This window comes from Ixodes scapularis, unplaced genomic scaffold (assembly GCF_016920785.2).
Source record: "Ixodes scapularis isolate PalLabHiFi unplaced genomic scaffold, ASM1692078v2 PGA_scaffold2__306_contigs__length_199485367, whole genome shotgun sequence".
Taxonomy (NCBI): Eukaryota; Metazoa; Arthropoda; class Arachnida; order Ixodida; family Ixodidae; genus Ixodes; species Ixodes scapularis.
In genome coordinates, this window is record NW_024609857.1 from 132558672 (window position 1) to 132583806 (window position 25135).

The 25135-nt window shown below is 45.9% G+C and overlaps 1 protein-coding gene across 1 annotated transcript in view; it reads right to left on the reverse strand.

Moving 5' to 3' along the window:
- The window catches only part of LOC120840739, a 143039-nt gene extending 120459 nt beyond the window's left edge, over window positions 1-22580 (reverse strand). The window contains exons 1-6 of the mRNA XM_040211392.1: window positions 22463-22580; window positions 21948-22120; window positions 21765-21854; window positions 20025-20148; window positions 19136-19192; window positions 18899-19014 (exon numbers count right to left, since the gene is read on the reverse strand). Coding sequence (XP_040067326.1) covers window positions 18899-19014; window positions 19136-19192; window positions 20025-20148; window positions 21765-21854; window positions 21948-22120; window positions 22463-22580 — 678 coding nt within the window. The remainder of the gene's footprint in view (window positions 1-18898; window positions 19015-19135; window positions 19193-20024; window positions 20149-21764; window positions 21855-21947; window positions 22121-22462) is intronic.
- Between the last annotated feature and the right edge of the window lie 2555 nt (window positions 22581-25135).

Here is a 25135-nt window from a genome sequence, read left to right on the forward strand (position 1 = left end):
ATTTACTGGTAGTTCTCTCGCCAATCTTTTCAATGACTTTTTTGTAAATTTAGTATCTACTTCAGACACAACCGACGCTCGTAGTTGCATACAAAAAAGAGTTGAACCAATTTATTTAGGTCCAGTCACCGAAGGAGAGATAATAACAGTATTTCCCCCGCAGGGGACACCTGTGAAAGCATGTGTTTGGAGAGTGGCGTCTCTACGGACCCCGAGCCATGCGGGTTTGCCCGCCCACGTATGGCTGTGCGTGGCTTCCCGTGTGCGGGGAAAAGGGCATCCTGGTGGTTGAGCCGAGCCCGGGGTAGGTTTGGACCCTTCGGGGCCCCCCCCTGTGAGGCAATACACCACTTCGGCCCCTGCTTCTCGTAGACGGGAGTCCTGGTAAGGCCCGGCCAGGATGATTCAGTCTAGTCGCCACTTCTACTATCCCCTCTCTACTTTCACCCTTGTCTTCTCCTCCTTTTCACTCTTCTCATTTCTCTTCTTTCCTTTTCAAATCTTTTGGCGGCAAGGGCTAACCTTGGGTGGCGACAGACACCTTGTCCAGAACCACTCTTGGTTATAGAGACTGGGCAGCACTAATAGAGTAACGTCTCCAGTCAAGCCATTCTTGTTATGGAGCGTTACCTATTCCCTTGTTGGGCTCGGTGGTGGGCGGTGCACCACAGTTTCCGAAAACCCTCCCCCTTTATATGGGTTCAAAACTTAAACCTTTTGATCGGCCCCCGAAAAGGGGCCGCACCGAAGCACTGAACACGAAACAATCTTTTGTACTGCAGAAATTCCCGAAGTTCCTTGTTATGCACTCGGAAGGTGACAAGCCACTTGGGAAACTTTCCCCCTTTCTGGTCTCCAAACTTCTTGAGAGTGTTATTGGCGCCAATTGCAATGCAAAGAAGATGGGATCTGATGATCTCCTTGTCGAGGTCAACACAAAGCGGCAAAGTGATGCCCTTCTTAAACTCAACCTTGTCTCCCACTACAAGGTAAGCGTCAGTCCTCACCGCAAACTGAACAGTGCTCAAGGGGTCATTTCTGAGGATGACTTGCTTGACTCACCTGAGCCAGAGATAATTGAGGGCCTCTCTAGTCAAGGAGTTATAGATGCACGACGGATCACTATGCGCCGTGATGGTGTGGAACGGAAGACAAAACATATCATTTTGACTTTCAATTCAACCACTCTGCCGCAGACTCTAATTGGAGGCAAAATAACCCCCCCCCCCCCACACAAAAAAAAAGTGCACCGCGTGTGGAAATAGATTTTAAACCTTAAGGAATATAGCTTTTTAATATAATTTGTATGTTATACTTAATTTGTTTTAAATGGTTAAAAATATAGGTATAATGCAGTGGAACTGCCGCGGTCTTTTTCGTAATATTGGTGAAGTCAACTTTTTTTCTCGATGAGCTCCAGCCTGTTGCCATCTGTTTACAGGAGACTCATCTTAATGAAACTCATACACAGGTACTACGGCGACATCAGGTTTTTAGAAAAGACCGTGTTTCTTGCAACACCTCTTCTGGAGGAGTAGCTGTGGTTGTGCAGAGTGGTATTGCCTGTGCGCCTGTCCCTCTCGCAACCCCCTTAGAGGCAGTAGCAGTTCCTGTTCTGCTTGACCGCCTAATTACTATTGTTTCGCTTTACATTCCACCAAACTTTCCAGTGCATTTACATGACCTACAAGGACTTGTGGGCCAACTCCCACAGCCTTTTTTAACTTTAGGAGATTTTAATGCACACCCCCCCATGTGGCACAGTGCTCGTCAAGACTCCCATGGCGGAGTCATAGAACGTTTTTTACTGTCATCTGGCCTTTGCCTTTTAAACACGAGACAATCAACTTTTTTTAGTGCACCTCATAATACTCTTACTTCCATTGATCTTTCCATATCATCACCTACATTACTTCCTTGTTTTTCTTGGAAGGTTTTAGAAAATCCTTTTGGTAGTGGCCATTTTCCTGTAATTTTAGAAAGTTCAGTATCCCTTTCTTCTCTTCGAGCTTGTGCTCCCAAGTGGAAGTTAGATAAAGCCGACTGGGCTTTATTTTCTCTGGAGTCAGTCGTCGATCCCACTGTTTTTTTAGCTATGTCTCTTGAGGAAGCGACTCTTTACCTTACTGAAAAAAAAATTATAAATGCTGCTTCTCTGTCAGTTCCCCGAACTTCTGGAAATATTCCCAGGAAATGCAAGCCTTGGTGGAACAAGGACTGTAAAACCACCATAAAAGCTCAGGATAAGACTTGGGGAAGGTTTCGGCGGTATCCGACTGTTCAGAACAAGATCAAATTCAAACAGGCAAAGCAAAAGCTTGTTGGACACGAAAGCAAAAGCTCGTTGGACACGAAAACAAGCCAAGAAGACCTCATGGGTGAAATATGTATCCTCTCTAAACAGTTTTGTTCCTGCAAAAGAGGTATGGGATCGTGTTCGGAAAATTCGGCGCACTTACCACTCCTTCAGCATTCCCCTTTTTCCTTCATCATCCCCATCACTAAAAGATCAGGCTGACATCCTTGCTGATCATTTTCGAGAAGTCTCCTGTTCTTCAAATTACAGTACTAAATTTAAAAAGTTCAGGTCCTTGGCAGAAAAACAGCATATTGATTTCTCTGGAAGTGATACTGGTTACAACCGGCCGTTCACAATGTGTGAGCTTGAATTAGCCCTTGCAGTAAGAAAGCAGTCAGCACCTGGTCCAGATATGATTCATTATGAACTGCTGAGGCACTTGTCGGCTGAATCCTTGGTGAATTTGTTGTCTTTCTTTAATCATTTATGGGAAGCTTCTTGTTTTCCACAGTGCTGGAAGCGAGCACACATCATTCCCATCTTGAAGCCTGGCAAAGACCCTGCACTACCAGCAAGTTATCGGCCTATAGCATTGACTAGATGTCTAGGAAAAACTTATGAACGGCTTATAAACAGAAGGCTAGTATACATTCTAGAACAAAAAAAAATTTCGATAAAAACCAGTGTGGTTTTAGAAGAGGTCGCTCAACCTTAGATCACCTTGTCCGGTTGGAGACTTTCGTGCGTGAGGCTTTTGTGAACCGGCAGCATTGCGTTGCTGTCTTTTTTGATTTACAGAAAGTTTACGATACGGCATGGCGGTACGGAATACTTCAGGACCTGTATAGGTGCAGTGTCTGTGGTCGCATGCTGCGTTGCATAAGCGAATTCTTGACAGACCGTTTCTTTCAGGTCCGCCTGGGATCCACGCTGTCGGATGTTTTTACACAGGAAAACGGCGTCCCACAAGGATGTGTCTCGAGTGTTACCTTGTTTGCAATTAAGATCAACAGCCTCGCTGCAGTTATACGACCATCAGTTTTTTATTCATTGTACGTAGACGATGTCCGGATCGCTTTCTCCTCATGCAACTTGTCAATTTGTGAGCGCCAATCGCAGATAGCAATAAATAGGATAAGTAAGTGGGCCGATGAAAATGCTTCCGCTTTGCACCAGAGAAAACAGTGTGCGTGCCTTTTTCATTACGTCGAGGGTTGTCGCTAGGTCCCAGCTTACAGATAAATGGCACTGACGTAACCGTTAGGCATGAACACAAATCCCTGGGTGTTATTTTTGATAAGAAGCTCACGTTTCAGACCCATCTAAAGAAACTGAAGCAGAAGTGTCTTAAATCTGCCAATGTTCTCAAGGTGCTTGCACACATGTCCTGGGGTTCTGACAGGAGGTGCCTCCTGCGACTCTATAACTCGCTGGTTCGTTCCCGTCTCGACTATGGTGCAAATGGCTCGGCACGACCGTCATCTTTAAAAATGCTAGATCCTGTGCATCACCTTGGACTTCGACTTTCCACGGGGGCCTTCCGAACGTCGCCTGTCCCGAGTTTGTATGCAGAGACTTACCAAATGCCACTAGAAAAGCGAAGACAGTTCCTCAGCCTATGTTATAGTTATAAAGTCAAATCTGACCCTGAACAGCCATCCTTCCGTTGTTTGCAGGTATCTCCTTTTCTACGTCTTTTTGAGAACAAGCCAAGTATAGTACGGCCTTTAAGCCTTCGCATTCAATTCATGTCTGCATCCCTGCAGCTTGCGCTTCCTGAGCGTAGCTTGATGACGAGAGTTCGAAGCATTGCTCCTTGGAAGGCGGTGCACTACACCTGTGACTGCTCGCTAGCGAAATACAATAAGTGAACTGTTGCACCACTAGTCCTTCAGCAAGAGTTCATGACCTTGCAAGCTAAGTATAAGGACCGTGCACAATTCTTCACTGATGGTGCAAAAACTCCATACTTTGTCGGTTCGGCTGTATATTCAGAACACTTTGTAAAAGCTCGACGGCTTCACACTGTTGCCAGCATTTTTACTGCAGAACTTTATGGTGTGCTCATGGTCACTGAATATATATTAGGCAACAACGTCAGGAAAGTCATCTTGTTTGTGGACTCTCAGAGTGCTATCCTCTCTCTCTGTTCCCTCAATGATTCTAAGAATCGGCTCGTGCAACAAGTACGGGTAGAGTTAAACCTGGCTTTCCAAATGGGATACAATATCAAGCTGTGCTGGGTACCAAGCCATGTGGGAATTTCAGGTAATGAGAAGGCAGATAGGCTATCAGCCTCTGTTAAGGATGCTCTGGAAACACCCGTTCAGCTGCCTCAAGAAGATTTTAAACCAGTTCTTAAAAAAGCAATTTATTATGCCTGGCAGCAAGACTGGGACAAAGAAATAAATAATAAGCTACATGTAATCAAACCACGTTTGGAGATATGGGAGAGTTCGCACCATAGAAACCGTCACCATGAAGTTTTAATGTGTCGTTTGAGAATTGGACATTTACGTGTCACCCATCGACACCTTGTTTGTGGTGAGGACACCCCAGTCTGTGAGCATTGCGGTGAATTGCTAACAATGCTGCATATTCTATGGCACTGCAAATTCTTTGATCAAGAACGTCGGACAAGTTTCCCTTCACTTTCTGGATACCTTCCATTTTATCCAGCCTTTTTACTGGGAGATGAACCTTTAGTTCCTTTTGGTCTTCTTTTAGATTTTCTTAAAATAACTGGCTACCTGCACCAGTTATAGATCCTCTGCATAGTAATTCCTTCCTTTTACTATAGAGTCTTTTAATTATTCCTTTGGCGCAGCATGGCCTATGTTGCTTTTTGCGCCATTAAGCACCTAATAATCAATCAATCAATCAACAGTATTTCGCAGCGTAAACATCAGTGATAGCTGCGATGCTGACGACATACAAATACGCCCAGTTTTATCTGTTTTGGACATTATTAGTCGATACCTAGCACATATTTTTAACCTTTGTTTTGAGACGGCCACATTTCCTAAAAAAATGCAAATGGCGAAAGTCATAGTCCTTCTTGATCATTCTTGACGCCGAGAACAGTAATGTTCCAACCACTGTTGCCGGTGTTCTATCAACTTTTAAAAACTGCCTAAAACCACTGGAAATTACTCATGAGCTTCCGGAAGAAAGATCAATCCGATTCCTCGATCTCAGGCTCAATTAACAAGACACTCATATATGCTGGAAATATGAGCCAAGGGGTAAAAAACCAATTCTTCCGTGCAATTCGGCATATTCTAAGCTAGTAAAAAGAGCTATCGTCAAATTATGTCTAAACAACTCTCTTCAAAAATCCTGCGAGCACTCTATTTCAATAAGCTTTGATGCCCAAATTTCCAGATTAAAATCCGCCGGATATCCCACGTCATTATTAACATCGATTGCTGAGAGTATCTTGAAAACAGAAAATACAAGAACATATGTCACACCAAGAGCCAGAGAAAGATCTACGAGACCCGTCGTGCTTCCATACTTCCACAGGTTCTCCCATGGCGTTGAGAAAATCGCCAAGTTCAACATCAATGTCGTCTTCACTGCTCCCAATAAGCTTGGCAACTTGTGTAAACAAGTCAACTCGCCTGATTCCCACCGAACAGTATGCTGCACCAAAAACCATCAGAACAGGTTCGTTGAGTGTGCCGATGAAGTGGTGTACTCATTTCCCCTTTCGTGCGGGAAAGTGTACATAGGTCAGACCGGACAATGCCTTAATGATAGGCTCCGGGAACACAACACCAACAGCTCCAGAGCCAACTCAAGGCATCTAGGCATACACTGCCGGGATTGTGGGTGCGACGTTAGCCTGCCATCCTGTACAATTTTAGGTAGGAACAGTAAACAATTAACTCGAGAAATTATCGAAGCAGAACATATCGCCAGGAACTATAACAATTGTATTAGTACACCATCTTTACACCTGACAGAAAAAGAAAAAATATTTAGGCATCTAGGAGATCGGTGCGCGTGATTTGGGAAATTCGGTGGTGCTAGGGGTTGAAGAAGACAAAGTTATATAAAAAGAGTTGTCAGTCAGTGCGGTTTGTTTGAATTTTGCCTTATTTTTCGTGTGTAAGGAGTGAGCGTTGTTAGCTAAAGTGCGCTGTGGTGTGTGTAAATGAAACTCGAACTATTTTCGATCTATCCGAGTCAAAAGCAGTCCAACTGTAAGTAAGGTAGCAGTAGCGCAAGACTACCAAACCGCAACCTGTCTTTCAATTTGAAACGCGTCCCATTTCTCCTTTTGGGGAAGTGCTCGTGTTTCCGGGAGGAAAGGTCGGGGGGGGGGGGGGGGGGGTCGGGGAGAAAGCCAGTAGCCGCACTTTCACACGCGAAGGGCCGCATGCGGCTCGCGAGCCGCAGCTTGAATACCCCTGATCTATACCAACCACCAACACAAGCCCGGATCACAGAAGTATACAAGCCCGAAGCACTAAGCACAAGGAACCCGAACACAAAATGGACTTGACTAAGTCAGACTGAGAACCCAGCACCACGTGTCAACTTTTTTGTTCCCTTATCAAAAGGCAAGGAAGTTTGTTCGTCAGAGAAACCACAAAGCATCACTAAGAAAGAAAGAGAAATCAAAAACAGTAAACCCTTCCACAAAACAACAACAAAAAACTACCAATTTAGAAACTTTTTTCTTCCCTTATCAATGGATCAGGAAGGTTGACTGATATAGTTCCCGAAGTTTAATATACGCATAGTTTTTCTTCACACTTGCCCATTGCTATCTTTCTCTCTTTGTAAGACACCAGTGCTGTCCCATGCTTGTATGCAGTTGTTGCATTCGGCTATATGTTTTGCAAATTCGGAGTTCGGCGCATAATTTTTAACCGCCCTTTCATATTCCAATATACGATCGTTTATGCAACAACCAATCCGTCCTGCGTTGGAAAAACTCCACCGCAGAGGAATATTGTACGCGGCCTCTTCCTGATAAGGCACCGCGGGATCCCTGTGTACTCTAAAGCTGTTCCTAAAAAAACCGTCAAATTTTCTAGCGTGTGCATCGCTTTGAAAACAACGTTAACATCGATTTTTGACGCCGCAGCCATGACATTGTGCGAAATGGCATGATAAAAGGGAACAAACACCACATTATTTAATACGGCTTTCTGCGTAGGGGCACAGACAATTCGTTCCAACACTTTCGCCACCACAGTGCAGGTATCTACCTGTCTCTAGCCCGCCTCCAAAAGGCGTTCCGACTGCAAGGATTTTGCCCTCTCCATCCAATGTAAGTTACAGGATTTTTGCATGCATATGCTATGACAGAGGCACACACACCTCTCTTCACGGTTTGCGAATGGCAGCTGTCGGCGTCCCTCCGAAGGAAGCAGTTCTAAAGGATGTGGTGTCTTCTCCCAACCGCTGCGTCTATTGTGTAATCAGAAAATAAAATCCTGCTTGTGCAGTTCTGAGTGAAAACGAAAATGTAAAACGTAAGGCTTTAACCACGAATAATATAGATCTTGACATTTCGGGGCCAGCTCGGCCCCTTGGTCGCTTGTGACTGTTTTGTCCTGGTCGTCGTCTTTCATGTAGTGCGCGGTGTTGTCTTCTTTTAAAGCGGCCTATGTTTCCTTGTGTTTATTACTGATGATGTACCGTTTGACGCACCCTGCATGACGTATCGTAAACCAGACACGTAGGCAATTGGAAGTGTCCCAGCTGACCAAATAATGTTTTCTTTTGTGTTTTCAATGTGCCAAGATTGCAATAAATGACGTCGTTGTCATTTTATTCCCGTGTCAAGAATAAATCAGGCCCCGTCTGCTCGAAGCGCTAACCACAGCTAAAGTTAGCCGCAGTACCTATAGGAGAAGGATTTATAAATCACTTGACTTGCTCGGTAGGGATGCAGGGAAACTTGGCGGTGCCCCTGTGAGTGAGCGGCGCTCGTTTTGCCGTTAGTCAGCAACGAACAATGCAGGAGTCTTTCGCTTTGTCTTACCTCACTTAAATCGCAAAGCATTAACAATGACCTCGCCGCATTTTTCAGATAGTCTTTTGATTCTGGCCATTCCTAAGCCTAAACGAACACGATAATTTTCGGCATGGCAACGTCTTTTGAAAGTGGATTGCCTTGACTCAATCGGCCGGGTATTGGTAGCACGCAAAAGGAGACAGCGTCCCACTAGAACTTTTTCTAAATAACCCAAGCATCGAGGAGAACGCTGAAAGTAGGTCTACGGTCTTTGCGCGCTGGCCTTCCTCTTATAAAAGATTCAAAGTAAATAATCATAATAGGGCTTTGACGAACGCGCGTGCAAGGCAAAAATTGTTTTAGACTTCATGATTTTGAACAATTTCTACTGCAGACTCCAGCACGTGCAACGCGTGTAACTACACTCGTAGCATGCACCTCGGTGCTTGGAAAATTTATAAAAAGGTCTATTCGGACGCTGTCTGCTCTTGTGGGCTATCAATACCCGGCCCAATGAGTCAAGGCAATACGTTTTCCAAAGACGTTGCCATGCCGACAATTATCGTGTTCATTTAGGCTTAGGAATGGCTAGAATCAAAAGACAATCTAAAAAATGCTGGGAGGTCATTCCTCGGGCTTTGCGATTTAAGTGACGTAAGACAAAGCGAAAGCCTCTTCCACCATTCGTTGCTGACTAACGCGCCCGATATTGCAGTTGCAACGACATATTAGTTCCAAATCGAGCGCCGCTCACTCACCGGGGAATCGCCATGTTTCCCCGCATCCCTACCGAGCCAGTCACGGGGTTTCAAACTCCCTCTCCTAGGTACTGCGGCTGACTTTAGCCGCAGTTAGCGCTTCAAGCAAATGAGCCCTGTTTTGAAGGCAATTGTGTGGCCTTTCTTCGCAACGTGTTTTGCCAGCGCGTTACCCCGCACATTATTTTTTTTAACGTCATATTAATGCTGGCGTAGGCGTTCCGCAAAATTTCTACTTTCCCCAACGTCTGATGCGAGGCAGTCACATCAAGGAATCCTGGAAACAAGTCCCTGGGACCTTTATTTAAGAGGGGGAGGGGGGGCGATCATTGGAGGAGAGAGGAGGTGGTCAATGACAGACACAGGTTGATGTGTCACACTCACACCGCATTTTCGTATACACGAAATTATCTCTGTTACGTCACCGCGCGGTGGTGGCACGTCGGGCGCATTTCCGGTCTGGGGCTGTGGGCAAAAGGCCCCAAGTGAGCCGTGTATTCCTGCGTTGATTTTAAAGGAACCTGACGAAAACTATCTTCTCGTCAGAACGCCGCGACTGGGATTGTACCAAAAGAGTCGAGATAGGTTTGAAGATCAGTTTTCATGTGCTCGGTTCGTCCGAAAACGTGGATATGTGCCTTGAAAATGGGATACCAGGCGCCGTCGGGCCACGATTGCTTGGGCGGGAAGTACTTAGGGTTGAATTTATGGATACTTGTGGTCATCAGATTTATTTGCTATGTTGCAACATGAACGCCGGAAAACCGTCAAGTTCCAACTTGAACGCCGGACTACGTTCAGTGCGCCTTCAAGTTCGAACGGCCGCCTGATAGTTCGAACTGTCGTCTGCTCTTTTAAACGCTTCTGCTTGCCGTCTGCTCTTTTAGACGACAACGGCCCGTAGACCAAATGTTGGCCCGGCACTTGCGTTAAGAAGTAAGTGCAGGCCTCAAAACACTTAAGTTTGAAGTTTGGTAAGCAGGCTCGATGTAAACACTAGATACTAGATGTTCGGCATTGGTATCAGTGGCCATCACCAACTTGTTATGCCAGATTCACTTGGTCCGATTCTGCTTGCGATTTTCAGTATCGACGTCGACCATCTCAGCTACGGTTCACGCTTTTGCAGCCCGAGCGACGTCGCGACTGAAAATTGCCAGCGAAATCTCATCATGCGAATCGGGCTTTAGCGTACATTCTGTCGCGTCCACGCGGTATGAATCGCCGCATGCCACATTATTCACGCGAAGGTTTGTGGTGTAACGAGCCTCGGTAATTTTGCTGAGGCCGCTCAAGTAGTCAGGCATTGTCCAGGAAGACGTAGAATCAACAATTCGAACGCGAAAAAGGGCAGGGGGACTCACGTCGACGCCGACAACATCGCATTTCAATGGTTTGTATATGGGCAACGTTACTAGAACACTCAGTTGGGAAACTCGCCGTCGAAACCTGGGCCGCTGGCGTCCGCCGAGACCGAGCTGAATACGACAACAGCGCCACTCTTTATCATTTGTCTGTACTGTGGTCACCTTGAGCTTTTAGAAAGCATGTTTTGCGTAAAAACAAACGGAAAAGACTCTTTTTGTATGAATTTTTTGGGGGTTTAGTACAAAATGAAGGGCGCGTGATGTTTTTATAATCTTTAGTTTGCAAGGTTTTGCGAAACAGTTAATATTGTTTTTATACAACCATGCCTCAGCGGTCCTCTCAGGTAGCGCGACCCAGACTTAGGTGCATTTTAACTTCGGTAGTAATTCGCGGCGCGTCCGCTGGGGAGACGGGGGTGGCACCCCTGTAATCTCTTCCGCTGTATCTCTTTCGGCGCCTAAATGGCCGATTAAAGCCAAAATAGAAGTAAAGTGCAGTTCCTCGATTGGCCGCTACGGGGATAAATGGCGGCGTTGTGTTCGCCATTTCTCTTTATTTATTCATTTTTATTATTGAGTTGGTGTATACGCGTGAGAGACTCTCGCTTTTGCCCTTATGAAACGCCTTGCTAGATTCTTGCGAAACGGGGAGGGGGGGGGGGGGGGGGGGGGGGGCGTCTCTTGTTAGATTGCGTCGAAGATAAATGTACAGTCGGGGACAAAAGTCTCCAGGACACGCGAGCTGCGACTGAAACGCATTTCTCTGCTATCTGCCGGTGGGTCGCCTGGTTTCGAGATCACACAAAAGCGCATGCGCGTCCTACTGCGCCTGCCAACATGTGCGCTTTCCCGCTCTTCTGCGTCGCGGCGCCTAACTTGAATCGGGCGCGTGGTACCGCCTCGGAGATAGCGCTTACTGACATGGCACCTATGGAGCAAGAAGTCACGGCAGCTCAACTGAGCGATAAGCTCAGCTGCTTATAAAGCAAGGCGCGCTGACACGGCGAAATGCGGCGCAATGCCCCAGGCGGTATCTCGAGTTTCGGAATGTGTAGCAGACGCTCGTCAGCCGCCAGCGCTATCTCCGAGGCGGTACCACGCGCCCGATTCCGAGTTAGGCGCTGTGCCGCAGAAGAACGGGAAAAAAACACATGTGTGCAGGCAGAGTAGGACGCGCATGCGCTTTTGTGTGATCTCGAAACCAGGCGACCCGCCGGCAGATGGCAGAGCAATGCGTTTCAGCCGCGGCTCGCACGTCCTGGGGACTTTTGTCCCCGACTGTACGTGTTGTTCTGGGAACTGGCAGGATACCCGCTCTTTCTGGTATCTTGTTTGACCGCTTTCTTTTGAGTCTCTTAAGTGGAGCAGTAGAGACTCTGCTCCATTCTGCTCCACTACTACTTCTGCGTCCTCCAATATGTTTACTTTCAAGTTGTGAGTTCGAAAACGCCTCGCTAGATTCTTGCGAAACGATATGCTAACAAACGTAAATACCGTTTTTTTTTTTACTCCGGTTTTAGAAATATTAAAATCCAGAGCGGTTTTTCTTAAAGGGCAACTCCGCTCAACTCCGAAAACTTTAGGCTTACATGTGATTCCATTTCACAAAGCACTACTAAACAGCTCTACTTCCTCCGATTCGCAAAATGTGGAACAATATTTGTGTAATCCTAATTTAAACACCAGCTCATACGGAAACGAAACTTCGGTTGCGTCTGGCAACATTGGTCTCGTGTTGTCAGAGTCATGGCCACGTCGCGTCGAACCACGTGGTCTTGTGACGTTCGTTAGGGCGAGGGACAGGGCAAGCGACGCGGACAGGTCGCTTTGCATGGCGTGGACGGTAATGGCCCGGGGGAGAGGGGGAAGGGGAGAAGACGGAAGAGGAGAGGGGGAGCGGAGAAACAGATCGCTAAGCGCGCGGGGCAGCGCAAACTAGCGCATCCGCGTTACGGTGATCACGTGGACGCCGTTCAGCCAACAACGGGAGTGCATTGTGAAATGGAATCACATGTAAGCTTAAATTTTTCGGAATTGAGCGGAATTGCCCTTGAATAAGCAAGAAGGTCGTAGGCAGCGAGTGCCAAGCGCCTAGCTAGGCCTTGAGTATTTGTACGGCTTCGGCCGCTCTTTATTCTTTATTCTTTATTCAGGGAACTCCTGCAGCGCCTAGAAGGCATTATTGCAGGGGGCGAATAATAACGAAAAGAACATATCAACATTTGCAGCACAAACTATACATTCCTGTAAAGCGTTCGAGTCCTTGACCGCCCTCACAAAAAACGAATTTTTGCAGAGCTCCGTCCTAGTACAGTATTCGCGTATCTTGTGCACATGATCATTACGTTTGGAAAAGTAATTTGGTTTTAAGAGGTATGATGAGCTATTAATACCAGTAGCTTCATGATAAATGTTGTATAAAAATTTCAACCGTAAATTTTTTCGCCGAAGATCCAATGACGCCCATCCTAGTGATTGTTTGATTTTACTTACACTAGAAAAACGGTCGTACTGGCCCAGGACGAAGCGTGCGGCACGATTTTGTATTTTTTCCAAGCCATCAATGCGATTTTTTTTGGAAGGGTCCCACACAGTGCATGCGTAATCTAGAAGTGGCCTTACATAGGCAAGATATGCTAGTTCTTTTATTTTTTGTGTAGCGTTTTTTAGGTTTCTTTGTACAAAGCCCAGTGCGCGACCCGCCCTCATAATGACATCATCAATTTGCGAATCCCACGTGCAGTCGGATGACAAAATGACTCCGAGGTATTTTACTTTATTCTCATTCGTTACTAGCTCATTGCTTAAATAATACTGTGTGTCAAATTTATTTTTTTTACGTGTGAAGCTAACATGAACACATTTCTTTACGTTAAGTTGCATCCCCCATTCACCGCACCATTGTTCTATTCGATCTAGGTCAGCCTGCAGTTGTCCGGAACCCTCCCCGTTCTTTATACGCGTATACACAGCGCAATCATCAGCAAATAATCTCAGCTGGGAAGTTACATTGACATGAATATCATTGATAAATATTAAGAATAACAATGGCCCCAGAACCGACCCCTGTGGTACACCAGACGTAACTTCAACAAAATGAGACGCCTCGCCGTTTAAAATTACACATTGCTGACGCGAAATCAGGTATGACTGAATCCATTTTAGTGTGGTAATATGTATGCTCAAACAATTCAATTTGTGAAGTAAGAACGAGTGCGACACTGTGTCAAACGCTTTCCTATAATCAAGAAAAACACAATCAGTCTGTTCATCCTTATCTACGGACATGACAAGATCATGATAGAGCTCGGTTAGTTGCGTGACACAAGAATAACCTCTCCTAAATCCATGTTGTGAATCTATGAAAAAATTATGGTAACTAAGATGTTGCATTATCTGGCTGTACAAAATGTGCTCAAGTAGTTTGCAACAAATTGATGTTAAAGAAATCGGCCTGTAATTTGTAACATCTTTTTTGGGTCCCTTCTTGTGTATTGGTATTACATGAGCTACTTTCCAATCATTCGGTAATGACCCCTCAAGCAAAGACTGGTTGAAGATTATAAAAAGATATGGGGCAATGGCGTGAGCACAGCGCTTCAAAACCCTAGGCGAAATTTGATCAGGGCCGATCGCTTTAGTTTCGTCTAAATTTTTTAGTAGCTTTAGGACTCCCTCGACACCAACCTCAACTGGAGGCATATCATCGTATCTGTTTGTAAGCGTTACTGGCGTCATATTGTTCGCAGGCAAAAATACCGATTGAAAATATTCATTAAAGATGCAAGCTTTTTGACGGGCATCTGTAATTAGTTCGTTATTTACTAATAGGTCAGGTATTCCCATCTGGTCATTTCCGCAACGTTTCATAAACTTCCAGAACTGTTTATTGTTATTTTTCATTCCGTCTTCGAGCCGCTGTATAGGTAATCGCCTTTTGCTTTCCTCACGGTGACTTTGTACTTTGTCGTCAGTTCTTTCAGTTTCCCATGGTTTACTGCTGACTTTTTCTTTTTGTACCGTGCGTAAGCACGCTTTCGTTTTTTTGTTAATCGTAGAACACTTCCGTTGATCCATGGTTTGGCTCTATTTTTTAATTTGGATGCATCAATACATGGTATGTATTTCTCTGTTAGCTTTATCACTCTCTGCCTGAACAGTAACCACGTGTTGTGCACATCTGTTTCTTCGGCAACGCATTCAAACGAAGGAAAGCCACTAGAAAGCTCAGAGCTCAAGTCGATCGACAGTGCGACGGCGGAGCCATAGAGTCCTCGGTCGCAAATTTGAAGCGCGAGGATCTGATAGCACAGAGCATCAAAGAGCCCATGGTCTAAAACAGGTTGCTTGAGAGTATACACGCATTCAAGGCAATAAATATAAGTCAGTTCTCGATCTCATATTTTTAAGCGAAGGGGTTGCATCTCGACCGTACGAAGTTGAACTCTTCCCAGGTTTTTCAGATCACCTGATAGTTAGCGTGATCATGACCTTGACGCCGTTTAGAAAAACGCTCAAACCCGTTTCGTCCTACAGAGACTTCGGCATGGCTGATGACAGGGCTATTTTAGACGAACTAGATTACCACTACGGACCGTTTGAGGAACTTAGTCGTGGTGAGTCAGTAAGTGTTAATGACCTCTGGTTGAAATTTAAAACTCTCGTTCATAAAAGTATAAATATGCATATACCATTGAAAAGAAAACGTAAACGAATGTATAATCCTTGGGTGACGAGAGAAGCTATTCACTTAAAAAAGGAAAATAGGGCGGCGCAGATTACGGTGTCGTCGTACACCTAGTTCGGCATTATCGGATGATATCTCGGCTTTAAGCATGGCGCTGAAATTTGTGCTAAAAGAGTCTAAATGCAAGTTTTATAACGTGACAATGCAAAAGTTTATCCCTGAGGCACCGCAAAAGTTTTGGAGCCGTTTGGCACCAGCTAGGAAGTCATTTTCCGAGATCTAATCAGAGCAAGGAATTATAAATGACAAGCGAGAGATTACAGTTCAATTGAACAAGTTCTTTGCAAGCGTCTTCATAAAATACGATAAGCAGTCTGTAAAGTTTAGATCACCAGCTCAAATTCCACGGGCTGATGATGACCTGCAACTGTCAGTTGAGGGTATTTTGGCTTTGTTGCTTGACTTAAAAACTTCCAAATCCATGGGGCCGGACGAAATTCCAAATTCTTTTCTAAAGCGATATGCAGAGTGGACGGCAATGTATCTGCACTTAATTTTTAAAAAGTCGATTTTGACTAGCACTGTACCCTATGACTGGAAGCTCAGTAAGATAATTCCAATACTGAAAAGTGGAGATGCTAAGTCAGTATGCAATTATAGACCCATCGCGCTAACGTCTACATCGTGCAAAGTTCTTGAGCATATTGTTTCTAAACATATCCTGCAATTTCTTTTATCGAATAACGTTCTGAGCCAGTACCAGCACGGCTTCCGTAAGGGGTTGTCAATGGTCACGCAACTAGTAGAAACCATGCATAATTTTTGCGAGGTATCGGATCGCAAGGGACAGACATCATATTTTTTAGACTTTAAGAAGGCGTTCGACAAACTTAATCATAGAAAGCTCTTAATTAAATTGATTTCCATCTTGGGAGATAATAAGATTGTTCGGTGGATTGAGGCCTTTGTAGATAGTCGTCGATAGTTTGTAAGTATTGAAGGGGTTAGCTCGGACGAATGTGATGTGAACTCGGGTGTTCCACAGGGTTCTGTCCTGGGTCCCCTGCTGCTTTTGGTTTATGTTAATGACCTTATCGCAGATTCACCTGTAAAAGCCAGATTATTTGCAGACGATTGTGTTATTTATACTGAAATAAGGTCCAATAATGATCAAATTATGGTAAACGAATATTTGTCCCAGATCAATGAATGGTGTGTTAAGTGGCAAATGTCGATAAACTTAGACAAGACAGTATGCATGATGATCACTCATAAACGACAGCCGTTAGAATATGTGCATATGCTGCACGGAAAAGCATTAAGCCGAGTGTCAGAGTTTAGATACCTTGGTCTTACAATAGCCTCAAACCTAAGTTGGACATCGCACGTTAGCAATATAATCGGAAAGGCTAATAAAAGATTAGGATACATCAGGCGCTCTCTTAAACTCGCTTCTTCAGAAATCAAACTCACAGCATACAAGATGCTAAAAGGCCTTTATTAGAATACGCATGTGAAGTCTGGGACCCGCATGTTAAATATCTTATATCAAATCTGGAGCAAGTTCAACGGCGTGCGTTACGTTTTGTTTTTTCTTGCAATAGACGGCTGGACTCTGTGTCACCTCTATATAAAAGGGCAAATCTACCCCTCCTTCAAGTGCGAAGGAAGCAGAAGCGGCTTAACCTTTTTTATAACATAATGAATAACTTGGTTTTAGTAAATAAGCAAGAGTATATTAATGAGAGCACGTCGCGTATAAACCGCAACAAGCATGCTCGGTAGGTGGAAGAGCAGAAGTTTTCCAAGGGCTGTTTTAGGTATTCGTTCTTCTTGCAAACAGCGCGAGAATGGAACAAGCTACCGGCACAGTCGTGACCGCTGAAACTCGAGGAGAGTTTAGTTTCCTTATTTCTGAGATTTCTGACAGCTGTACCTAAAGTTGTCATTTCATCGTTGTGTTGAATGCGTGTTATTTATCTGTGCATTTTGAGCGCGTGTATTTTTTTTGTGTTGTGCAAACTTCACTCCTATCTTGGTCCTGTGTAGGACCGATAGTATTGCGAAATAAATAAATAAATAAATAAATAAATCACTCTCTTTGCTTTCGGAATTCATGGTTCTAGCGGCCATCACCAAGAATTGTAGTTTTAAGTACGTGTGTGTTTTTTTTTTTACTGCTTGAAGTTGGGAAGCGCGCGAAGAGCACCTTAAAGTGTTCTTGTTCGTCTCCACGACAGAGCATCCGAGCGATGTTGGCGGCCATGAAACTCTCATAGTATTCCATCGTAACCTGCACACAACTTCCGATTGCTTCGCTTGGCATATTCGAATTTGTTCTGAGGTTTCCTCGTACACACGTTTCGCGTCCTATGAAAAACGCAAAATACTTAGCGAACAATATTTGCTGCTAAGCGTTAAACCATGCAAACGAAGAACAATCAAGTTGAGAAAATACCTGGCCCGTCACGTAATACTTGACACTACGTCACTTTCGACCGAACATAGCAGTCCAATTAGTCTTGCTCGTATCCAATGGCCGAGGCGGAACCCATGGGGAGCTGCATGTGTCGCCCAAGTTAGGCATGACCACGCGGTTCCCCGGTGGAGCCCATCTCTTTGCTAACTCCACCCCCGTACAGCCGTGGCAGGACCAAAGGGAGCATTTCATGTCAGCTCAAGTTGGGCATGCCGTCACTGTGCCTCCGTTCATCCCAATTCTGTGCTAAATCTGTCAACGTAAAGTCGAGGTGGCACCCACGGGGGCGTTGGACGAGCAGCGCAAGTTTGGCATGTCCCACGCGTTGCGGAATGGGGATCCACGGGGGTACTGTGTCGACAGCCCAAGTAGACGTGCCATAAATATACCCCCAACTACGCTATATTTGACCTCGCATAACTTAGGGGGGACAAACGTACGTGTTGCATGGGCAGCTTGAAATGGGCATGCACATGCTACACCGATGTGGGACCTAAGGGAGTATTGCAGGGGCTGCCCCAGCCGACTTTGCTCTTTGTGCTACCTAGTGGCCTTCTTCACCGCGGGGACCCTAATCTGAGCGAAGCCTTTGAAGTTACCGCATAAATCGGCTTGGCAGCATATCACGCTACAGTTTGCCTCAGTGTTCATCAATATAGTTGAAATATCACATCAAAAGTTTAGAAAACAAAACTACCCAAGTAAAAAGTGTAAAAACGACTCTTTTTTTCTGCCCTTGACTCCCGTCTGATAATCGCTCACCTTCCGACTAGCCCAACAACCGGCAGATGTCTGCAGTGGAGGCTAACGAACCTAATGGCAGCTCAGCATACACCCGGTCCCGCCGAAAGCAGACAAACTTTGCGAACCACAAACGGAGCGCGCTTTTTGGGCGCTATAACAATTAGTGCATTATTTCTTTTTCGTTCCCAATAAAACACATCAAGTCGACACAAAACAAATAAAACCGATGGTTAGCGAAGTATTTTGAGGCACATGCCGTCTTGTTTTGGCGCGACCGGGCGTCTTCTGAGCGGCCTTAAGCCGCCGGGGATGCTGCCGCCATCTGTCGGCTGTTGTGCTAGGGAGAGGGTGCGCGGTAAGCAGACGGGCGCGGTAGGAAGAGCAAACCAGTCATAATATCGTTTTACTTTTTACTGAGATAAGTTCATTTCTAGACATTTTTATGCGATCCTTCCAACTCCTACAAGCGCCTCCGTGGTGATTCGTAGTGCGATACGTTACCAACCAGATTTGTGCGATCACTTTAAATGTTTCACCCAGATACGGGACCGCCGGGTACTCCAGGTTAAAAATTCAAAAAAGGTACTTACTGCAGCTACTGTTACAGCAGCGTACGCTGCCACTTTGACCTTCTTTGTTAGGGTCTTGTGCTTAGTGGTATCCACCAAGAGAAACAATTCTGGGTGTACCTCGTTTGGAAGACCACCTTGTCGGTAACAAACGTTTTTTTTTTTTTTTGTCATATGCATTTGTTTATGGAAAAAATGCAGCTAATCGAGTAAATATTAAGAATAAATTAAGTAAGCTTTTGGAGCAAGAGGCCTTACCGTGTGGATTCCTCTGCGTGTTGAGTTGAACAAGCTGCTGTTCCGGTACTGCAAAAACTACAAATTGTTTATTGCGTGCCATTTTACTTTAACAGACAATGCTTGGATCTTAATTCTGATAAACGTTCGCTCTAATTAGAGAGAAAAAAACTTATATACTACAAATTGAAACTATTTTAATCTTATACTTTGTAGGGTTCTCGTCCGATTCCCCGGGCCCCTGTCTCCGGATGAACGTGACACAGCAAACGCATAGCTCTCGGCAGAAGGGGTTTATTCCACTCACATTCTGCTGGGGGTTTCGGGATCGGGAGAAGTGATCGAGGAGGCCTGGAAGGGGTGCGCCGCCACTGTATGCTGCATGCCGATCGTCCCTGCGGTGCTACTCCACACCGCATCCTGGGAACACCGTCGTCGAGGGTCGAATCCGGGGTCTAAGTCCGGACCATGTCACCGGGCCGTCGCCCGAGCGGGCGGCGCGGTCGCCACCAGCGCGAACGTCCGTCGTGCCCCGTTTCCCGCGCAAGAGTCCCCTTTGCCAATTTCCCGTCGTCCGTCGTCCCAACCTCCCCCGCTCCCGCCGTCGCCGCGCACCAGACCGGCGGGGGCCTCTTGTCTCCCATCGTGGGCGGTCTCTCGCTCGAGCTCCCCGTCTGGCTCTGCCGTAGCACGTGCAGGGCCTTGGGCGCCGACGCTGTCCGGGAGGGAGGGTCCTGGATGTCCACCGCCAACGCCGCCAACGTCTTCCAGATGGGTCCCGAGGCAGGAGGTTCTCGGGCACCAAGCTTCAAAGGCGCCGCCCTCGCCAAGGCGGCATCCGAAAACGAGTCCTCAGGCGCCGGCGTCCGGTTGTCGACGAGAGGGGGGCTGACAAGACCCCACAACTTACAGTCGTCACGTGTATTTGGAAAGGGCTCTTCAACCTCAAAAAGTTCGTGAGCAATAGATGCAGTATTCGATACCTCAAGAGGGAGAGTTGGTCTTATTCTTAGTGAATCGAGGATGATTCCTTCCTACACAAGAGAAATACAACGTAATTTTTCGAGAAACTGGCACACTGCAGATGAAAAAGGGGAGCAATATTTGTTCTTAGGTTATACATATAATTTCGAGTTCATTCTATTCATGATTTATCGCAAGTTATACAGAAAATTGTTTCCTAGAATAAACTATTCAAACCGTATCTTGCTACTAATGACTAAAATTATGGTACGTTTGGATGCATTTTATAACTCCTTAAGTTATAACTTTTGATGATACACTTCGGGTTTCATGGTTCAGCTATGTAAACTACAAACAAAGAACCACGAGAAATTATATAGGCACTAAAATGCATGCGTTTATTTTCTTCAAGTATAAAAGTAGACAAGTTTGCTCGTTACATGCAGGGTATGTTTTTTGCCGATAGGTGCTCGGATTATGTTTTTGAAGCCTGTTTCGGCTTAGCAATTAGCCTACCTTTAGTGAGTAGCTTCAAATCGCTACAGTTTCATTTAATTTTTTTGCGTGCCTCGTTTGCCGGACTCACTATGTCTAAATAACACTGGAGTTTAAGAGTATCATTAAAATATTTCTAAAATGATGCAACGTGGACATGAGAAAGACATTACCGCAGGAAGTTTTCAACTTATTTTCTGGGAGTGTTCGTTCTGGCCACGCTGGGCGAATTAGTTCGCCAGATATGTTAATTAATATTGTCAACACAGGATTGTCATTCAGTCAATCATTGTACAAAGAAACGTCGATACCTAGCCACAAAGACTACACATAATATTTTTAAATATTTGTGGCCTATCCCTTTGGTTCTGTGCTTTGAAGTTTATTCTTTTTAAATCGGGGGTGTTAATTAGGAGATTTTATTTCCAGATATTCGGCGTTTTCCGGTGTGTAAATTTCCGGGCTCAGAAAAACAATCGGCGTTTGTGGAGACTAATGTTTAAAAAAATAAGACAAGAGAATGGGCTACGATCTGAATACTTAGGTAAAGCATTTGTGCCATATAGATATAAAAATCGGATATACGAGTTGTGGTTCCAAAGAATAAACCAGCCTCGCGGGCAGTTCAGTGGGGTTCTATTTAGCGTTATGATAAAATGAAACTTTAATCACATATTTTCACCCCCCGTAGCGTTGGCTTTTCTTGGGCAAGGGGAGCATCGAATTGGGTTTGTTAGGTTTTCACCGATTTTGATAAAACTGTCTCGGGAGTTAATTTTTACGGTTTATCGCTACATACCGGAAACACAAAACCCTACATGTAAACCTAGAAAATATTGTAAATATACAATTACAAGCAAGGCCTGCAGGAATGTGACTTTTGTTATCCTAATTAGGCGAAGTGTTAAATTGATTATGTTAACTTAATTTCATGAGTCATTTTGTTTTCTACAGCAATCATTTACTAAAATGATTGCATTGTGATTGCATTGACTGTATTAAGGTTGACTTGAAGTTTTAATCTTGCTCACCTTGCTGTAACACTAAGTTAAATTACCAAAGAAATGAAGTCTTATCATTTGTCTGACCTCATCATTTCACGCAGCATTAAATTCTATTACACCCAATGTTATAACATTATATTTTCCACAAGGGCATATAAAAAAAATATCAAGGATTCGTAGATATTTACCACGCGAAGTCCATTATCTCTGTCAAGAAATACGGCTGCCCTTTGATCCTTATCATCATATACCATTTTTCTAAGGTCCGCTCCCTTAATCTGAAATGTAGAGGAGAAAATTTTAACCTCTTTTTTTATATACCTCTACTGGTCGTTGAAAGGTATTCAAAAACAATTACGGAAAACACTAACATATTCCTTGACCGGAGTGTCCCCTTCGTGATACTGCAAGAGAAACTCATCCGGAAAAATGTCCACTGGTTGTAGAGATAGAGTGACTTCATCACTGATGAACAGCGTCAGCTCACTATCGGAATCCCGGGACTCTATTAAACGTGGATATACAACCCTCTTCTTCATGAGATCTGTAATTACAGAAATGAATAGAAATGCAATATTTTTTGTTGTAAATCGGATGGTGGAAATATATGAAATTAGCGTTTCTGAAAAATTTACCTGCCCAGTTTATGAAATGCTGATGTATCACTCAGTGTAACACGATCAAACTGGTATATTTAAAACGGAATTGCTGCAAAATATTTTAAAAAATACATCGTCGTGCCTGGGCATGTGAGATCTGCCACGCAGGAGACTAACTGCATTTTAGCTTTATTTAAAACTTTTCTTTGTGACCGAGGCAGGTTCAACTTCCGTTGTTCTGGAACATGTAGGTGCCGAAACCCTAAAGTTAAGTCCGATCCGCCCACCGGCATCTTGTAGTTTCAACTGAAAATGATCGATCGCCAGACTGAACTTGTCCCGCAATCGGTCGCCTAAAGTCACCGTTTTCAAGAAAATCAGATGCACATATCTGCCCGTGACCATAGCAAATACTACCGACACCAACACGTCAATTGCTTGATGAACCTTTGTATCTTCAAACCCCATATGTATCAACTTCTAGCACACTGAGCACCACTGAACGTGACCAGAATGGTGAACCAATACAAACTATCTGTAAATTACCTCGAAACTTTAGGCTACCACAAAAACATTGAACGACCGGAAATAATGCTTCGGCAGCTTTTTTTCTTCCCTTCGCCGGCCAGTGTTCGTGTAGGCTATGTTATCAGCAAACTACCAGTACCAGCTCTCCAGATCCTCACCAAGGAGGCCTTTAAACTCACGACGTTCACAAACAAGAAAAGCTTTAAATGCGCTTTATCAAACGAGAAACAGCTTAGCTTTCATCATATGAACAATACAGATTCATATGAACCGCACCGCCGGCAAACGCAACTTCAGTTATAGCTCCCACACCATGCCCCTCACTGTTTGCTAACCGACACAACGACGAGCTACACCACCATAACTGATATTATGACAACCAGCCGATAGAAACAGACATTATTACGGTCTTAGTAGAGGCAGTAGAACTCATCAGCAAACTACAATTCGAACCTTCTAGAAGTCGGCCAGAGATGTTGTCACGCCAAAGTGAATGTTGCGAACAAGGCCATCTTCGGTGGCCTTGTTCGCAACCTACCAACTACTGTCGATAAATTCGTTGCTGAGGCAACTAACATCGAGCGTGCCCTGTCAATCCGAGCCAGCCACTACAACTGACTCGCCGCCACGCCTGTTGCTTCGACGCTGACATCTTCCCGATTCGACGAGGGCGGCACCGGCGCTGACAATCTTCGTGCAATTGTCCGCGACATCGTCCGGGAAGAGCTCAGGAAGCTGCTGCCTACTGCTAACCAGCCGGCTTCGCTGTCGATAGCAGAAGTGATACGCGAAGAAGTTCAGCGGGCAATTCAACCGGAGGCTCCTGCCAGCGTAGCAGCATCCGAGAAGCCCACCCTGACCTAAGCCGCAATGGCCCCACGGCCGCCGTTTCCTCCATAAGCCTATGTCGCGCCGCCCCGACGTCAGCCTCCTGCGCCGCAACACGACCGCCGCCACGACGTCCAGGTTCAGTACGCCTGCCAGGAGCCCCGCGCACCCCGAAAAACCGACGTGTGGCGAACGCCCGGCCGACGCCCTCTGTGTTTCCACTGCGCGGAAGCAAACCAAACTTACCGCCAATGCCCATACCAACTACTCGGGCTGCGCGGGCTCCACCCGAATGACGCACCCCCCGTTATGGTCAACGCCCTCGGGAGATCGATGAGTACCTGCGACGATCTCAGTCACCCGAGCCTGCGTCCCGCCGAGTGTTCCGGTCGCCGTCGCCACGACGTCCAGCTTCACCGATCCACCGACCGCGACGTGAAAGCCTGGCACCCCTCGCTTTTCGCCGGGGAAACTAGGGGCGGCCACCCCTAGAGGTGGAGTTGCCGAAGACGACCGACGCCAAGATCCACCACGAATGTCAGAGGGCCCCCACTCTAACGCTACCAGAGACAGAAACGACGCCCCTGCAGCGGTGTCCAATAACCTAAGCGTTCGTCATCGACGGCGGCGACGCATCAGCACTCGTGGACACCGGAGCATACTACTCAGTCTTGAGTGGGAGGCCCTCCCGCCGCTTTCGAAAAGTCACGACGCCGTGGGATGGACCTCAAATACGAACCGCCGGAGGGCACCTCATCACGCCAGTTGGGAGATGCACTGCTCGTGTCGAGATCCACGGTGAGAGGTGCCTTGTCAAGTTCGTCGTTCTACAAGACTGTTTGAGGGAGGTTATCCTCGGAATTGACTTTCTCTGCGAGTATGGCGCCGTCATCGGCCTCGGAGCAAACCGGCCGACGCTACGAAAACCTGCTCCACCATTGGAGGAACCCAAAGCGACGTCATCCACGGTACGAGTCCTCGCAAGCCACGTGAACCTACCACCGCGGTATAGTGTTTTCGTAGCCGTCGGGGTTGATGAGACTTTCTGCGGCGACGTTTTGCTCGAAGGAAGCATCTAGTTGCTTCTAGGAAGAGGGATCGGCATCGCGAGAGGCGTCGCGGAGCTCGAAGATGGACACACTGTAGCACTCGTAACGAACTTCCGACAGGAGGCCCAGCACCTTAAGAAAGGCACCGCCGTGAGTCATGCCGAGGAACTCCCGGACTCAGCCGCAATCGCCGGAATATCAGAAGACCTCTGTTCGTGGCCACCGAGACAACGCCGCCTTCGCAGTTTGACATCGACCCAATCCTGCCTACCCCACAACGACGACAACTCAGTGACCTTCTCGCCGTGTTCAATGAGTGCTTCTCCACGTCGTCAAAGGTGCGCCAAACGACCGTTGGGAAACATCGAATTATCACTGAAGACAACGCGCTTCCTGTTCACCGGTCGCCGTACCGTGTCTCTGTCAAAGAGAGAGAAGTCATCCAGAAGCAGGTCCAAGAAATGCTCGATGACGACATTGTCTAGAACTCAAGCAGCCCGTGGGCTTCACCGCTAGTCCTTGTGAAAAAGGAAGACGGGACTCTTTGGTTCTGCG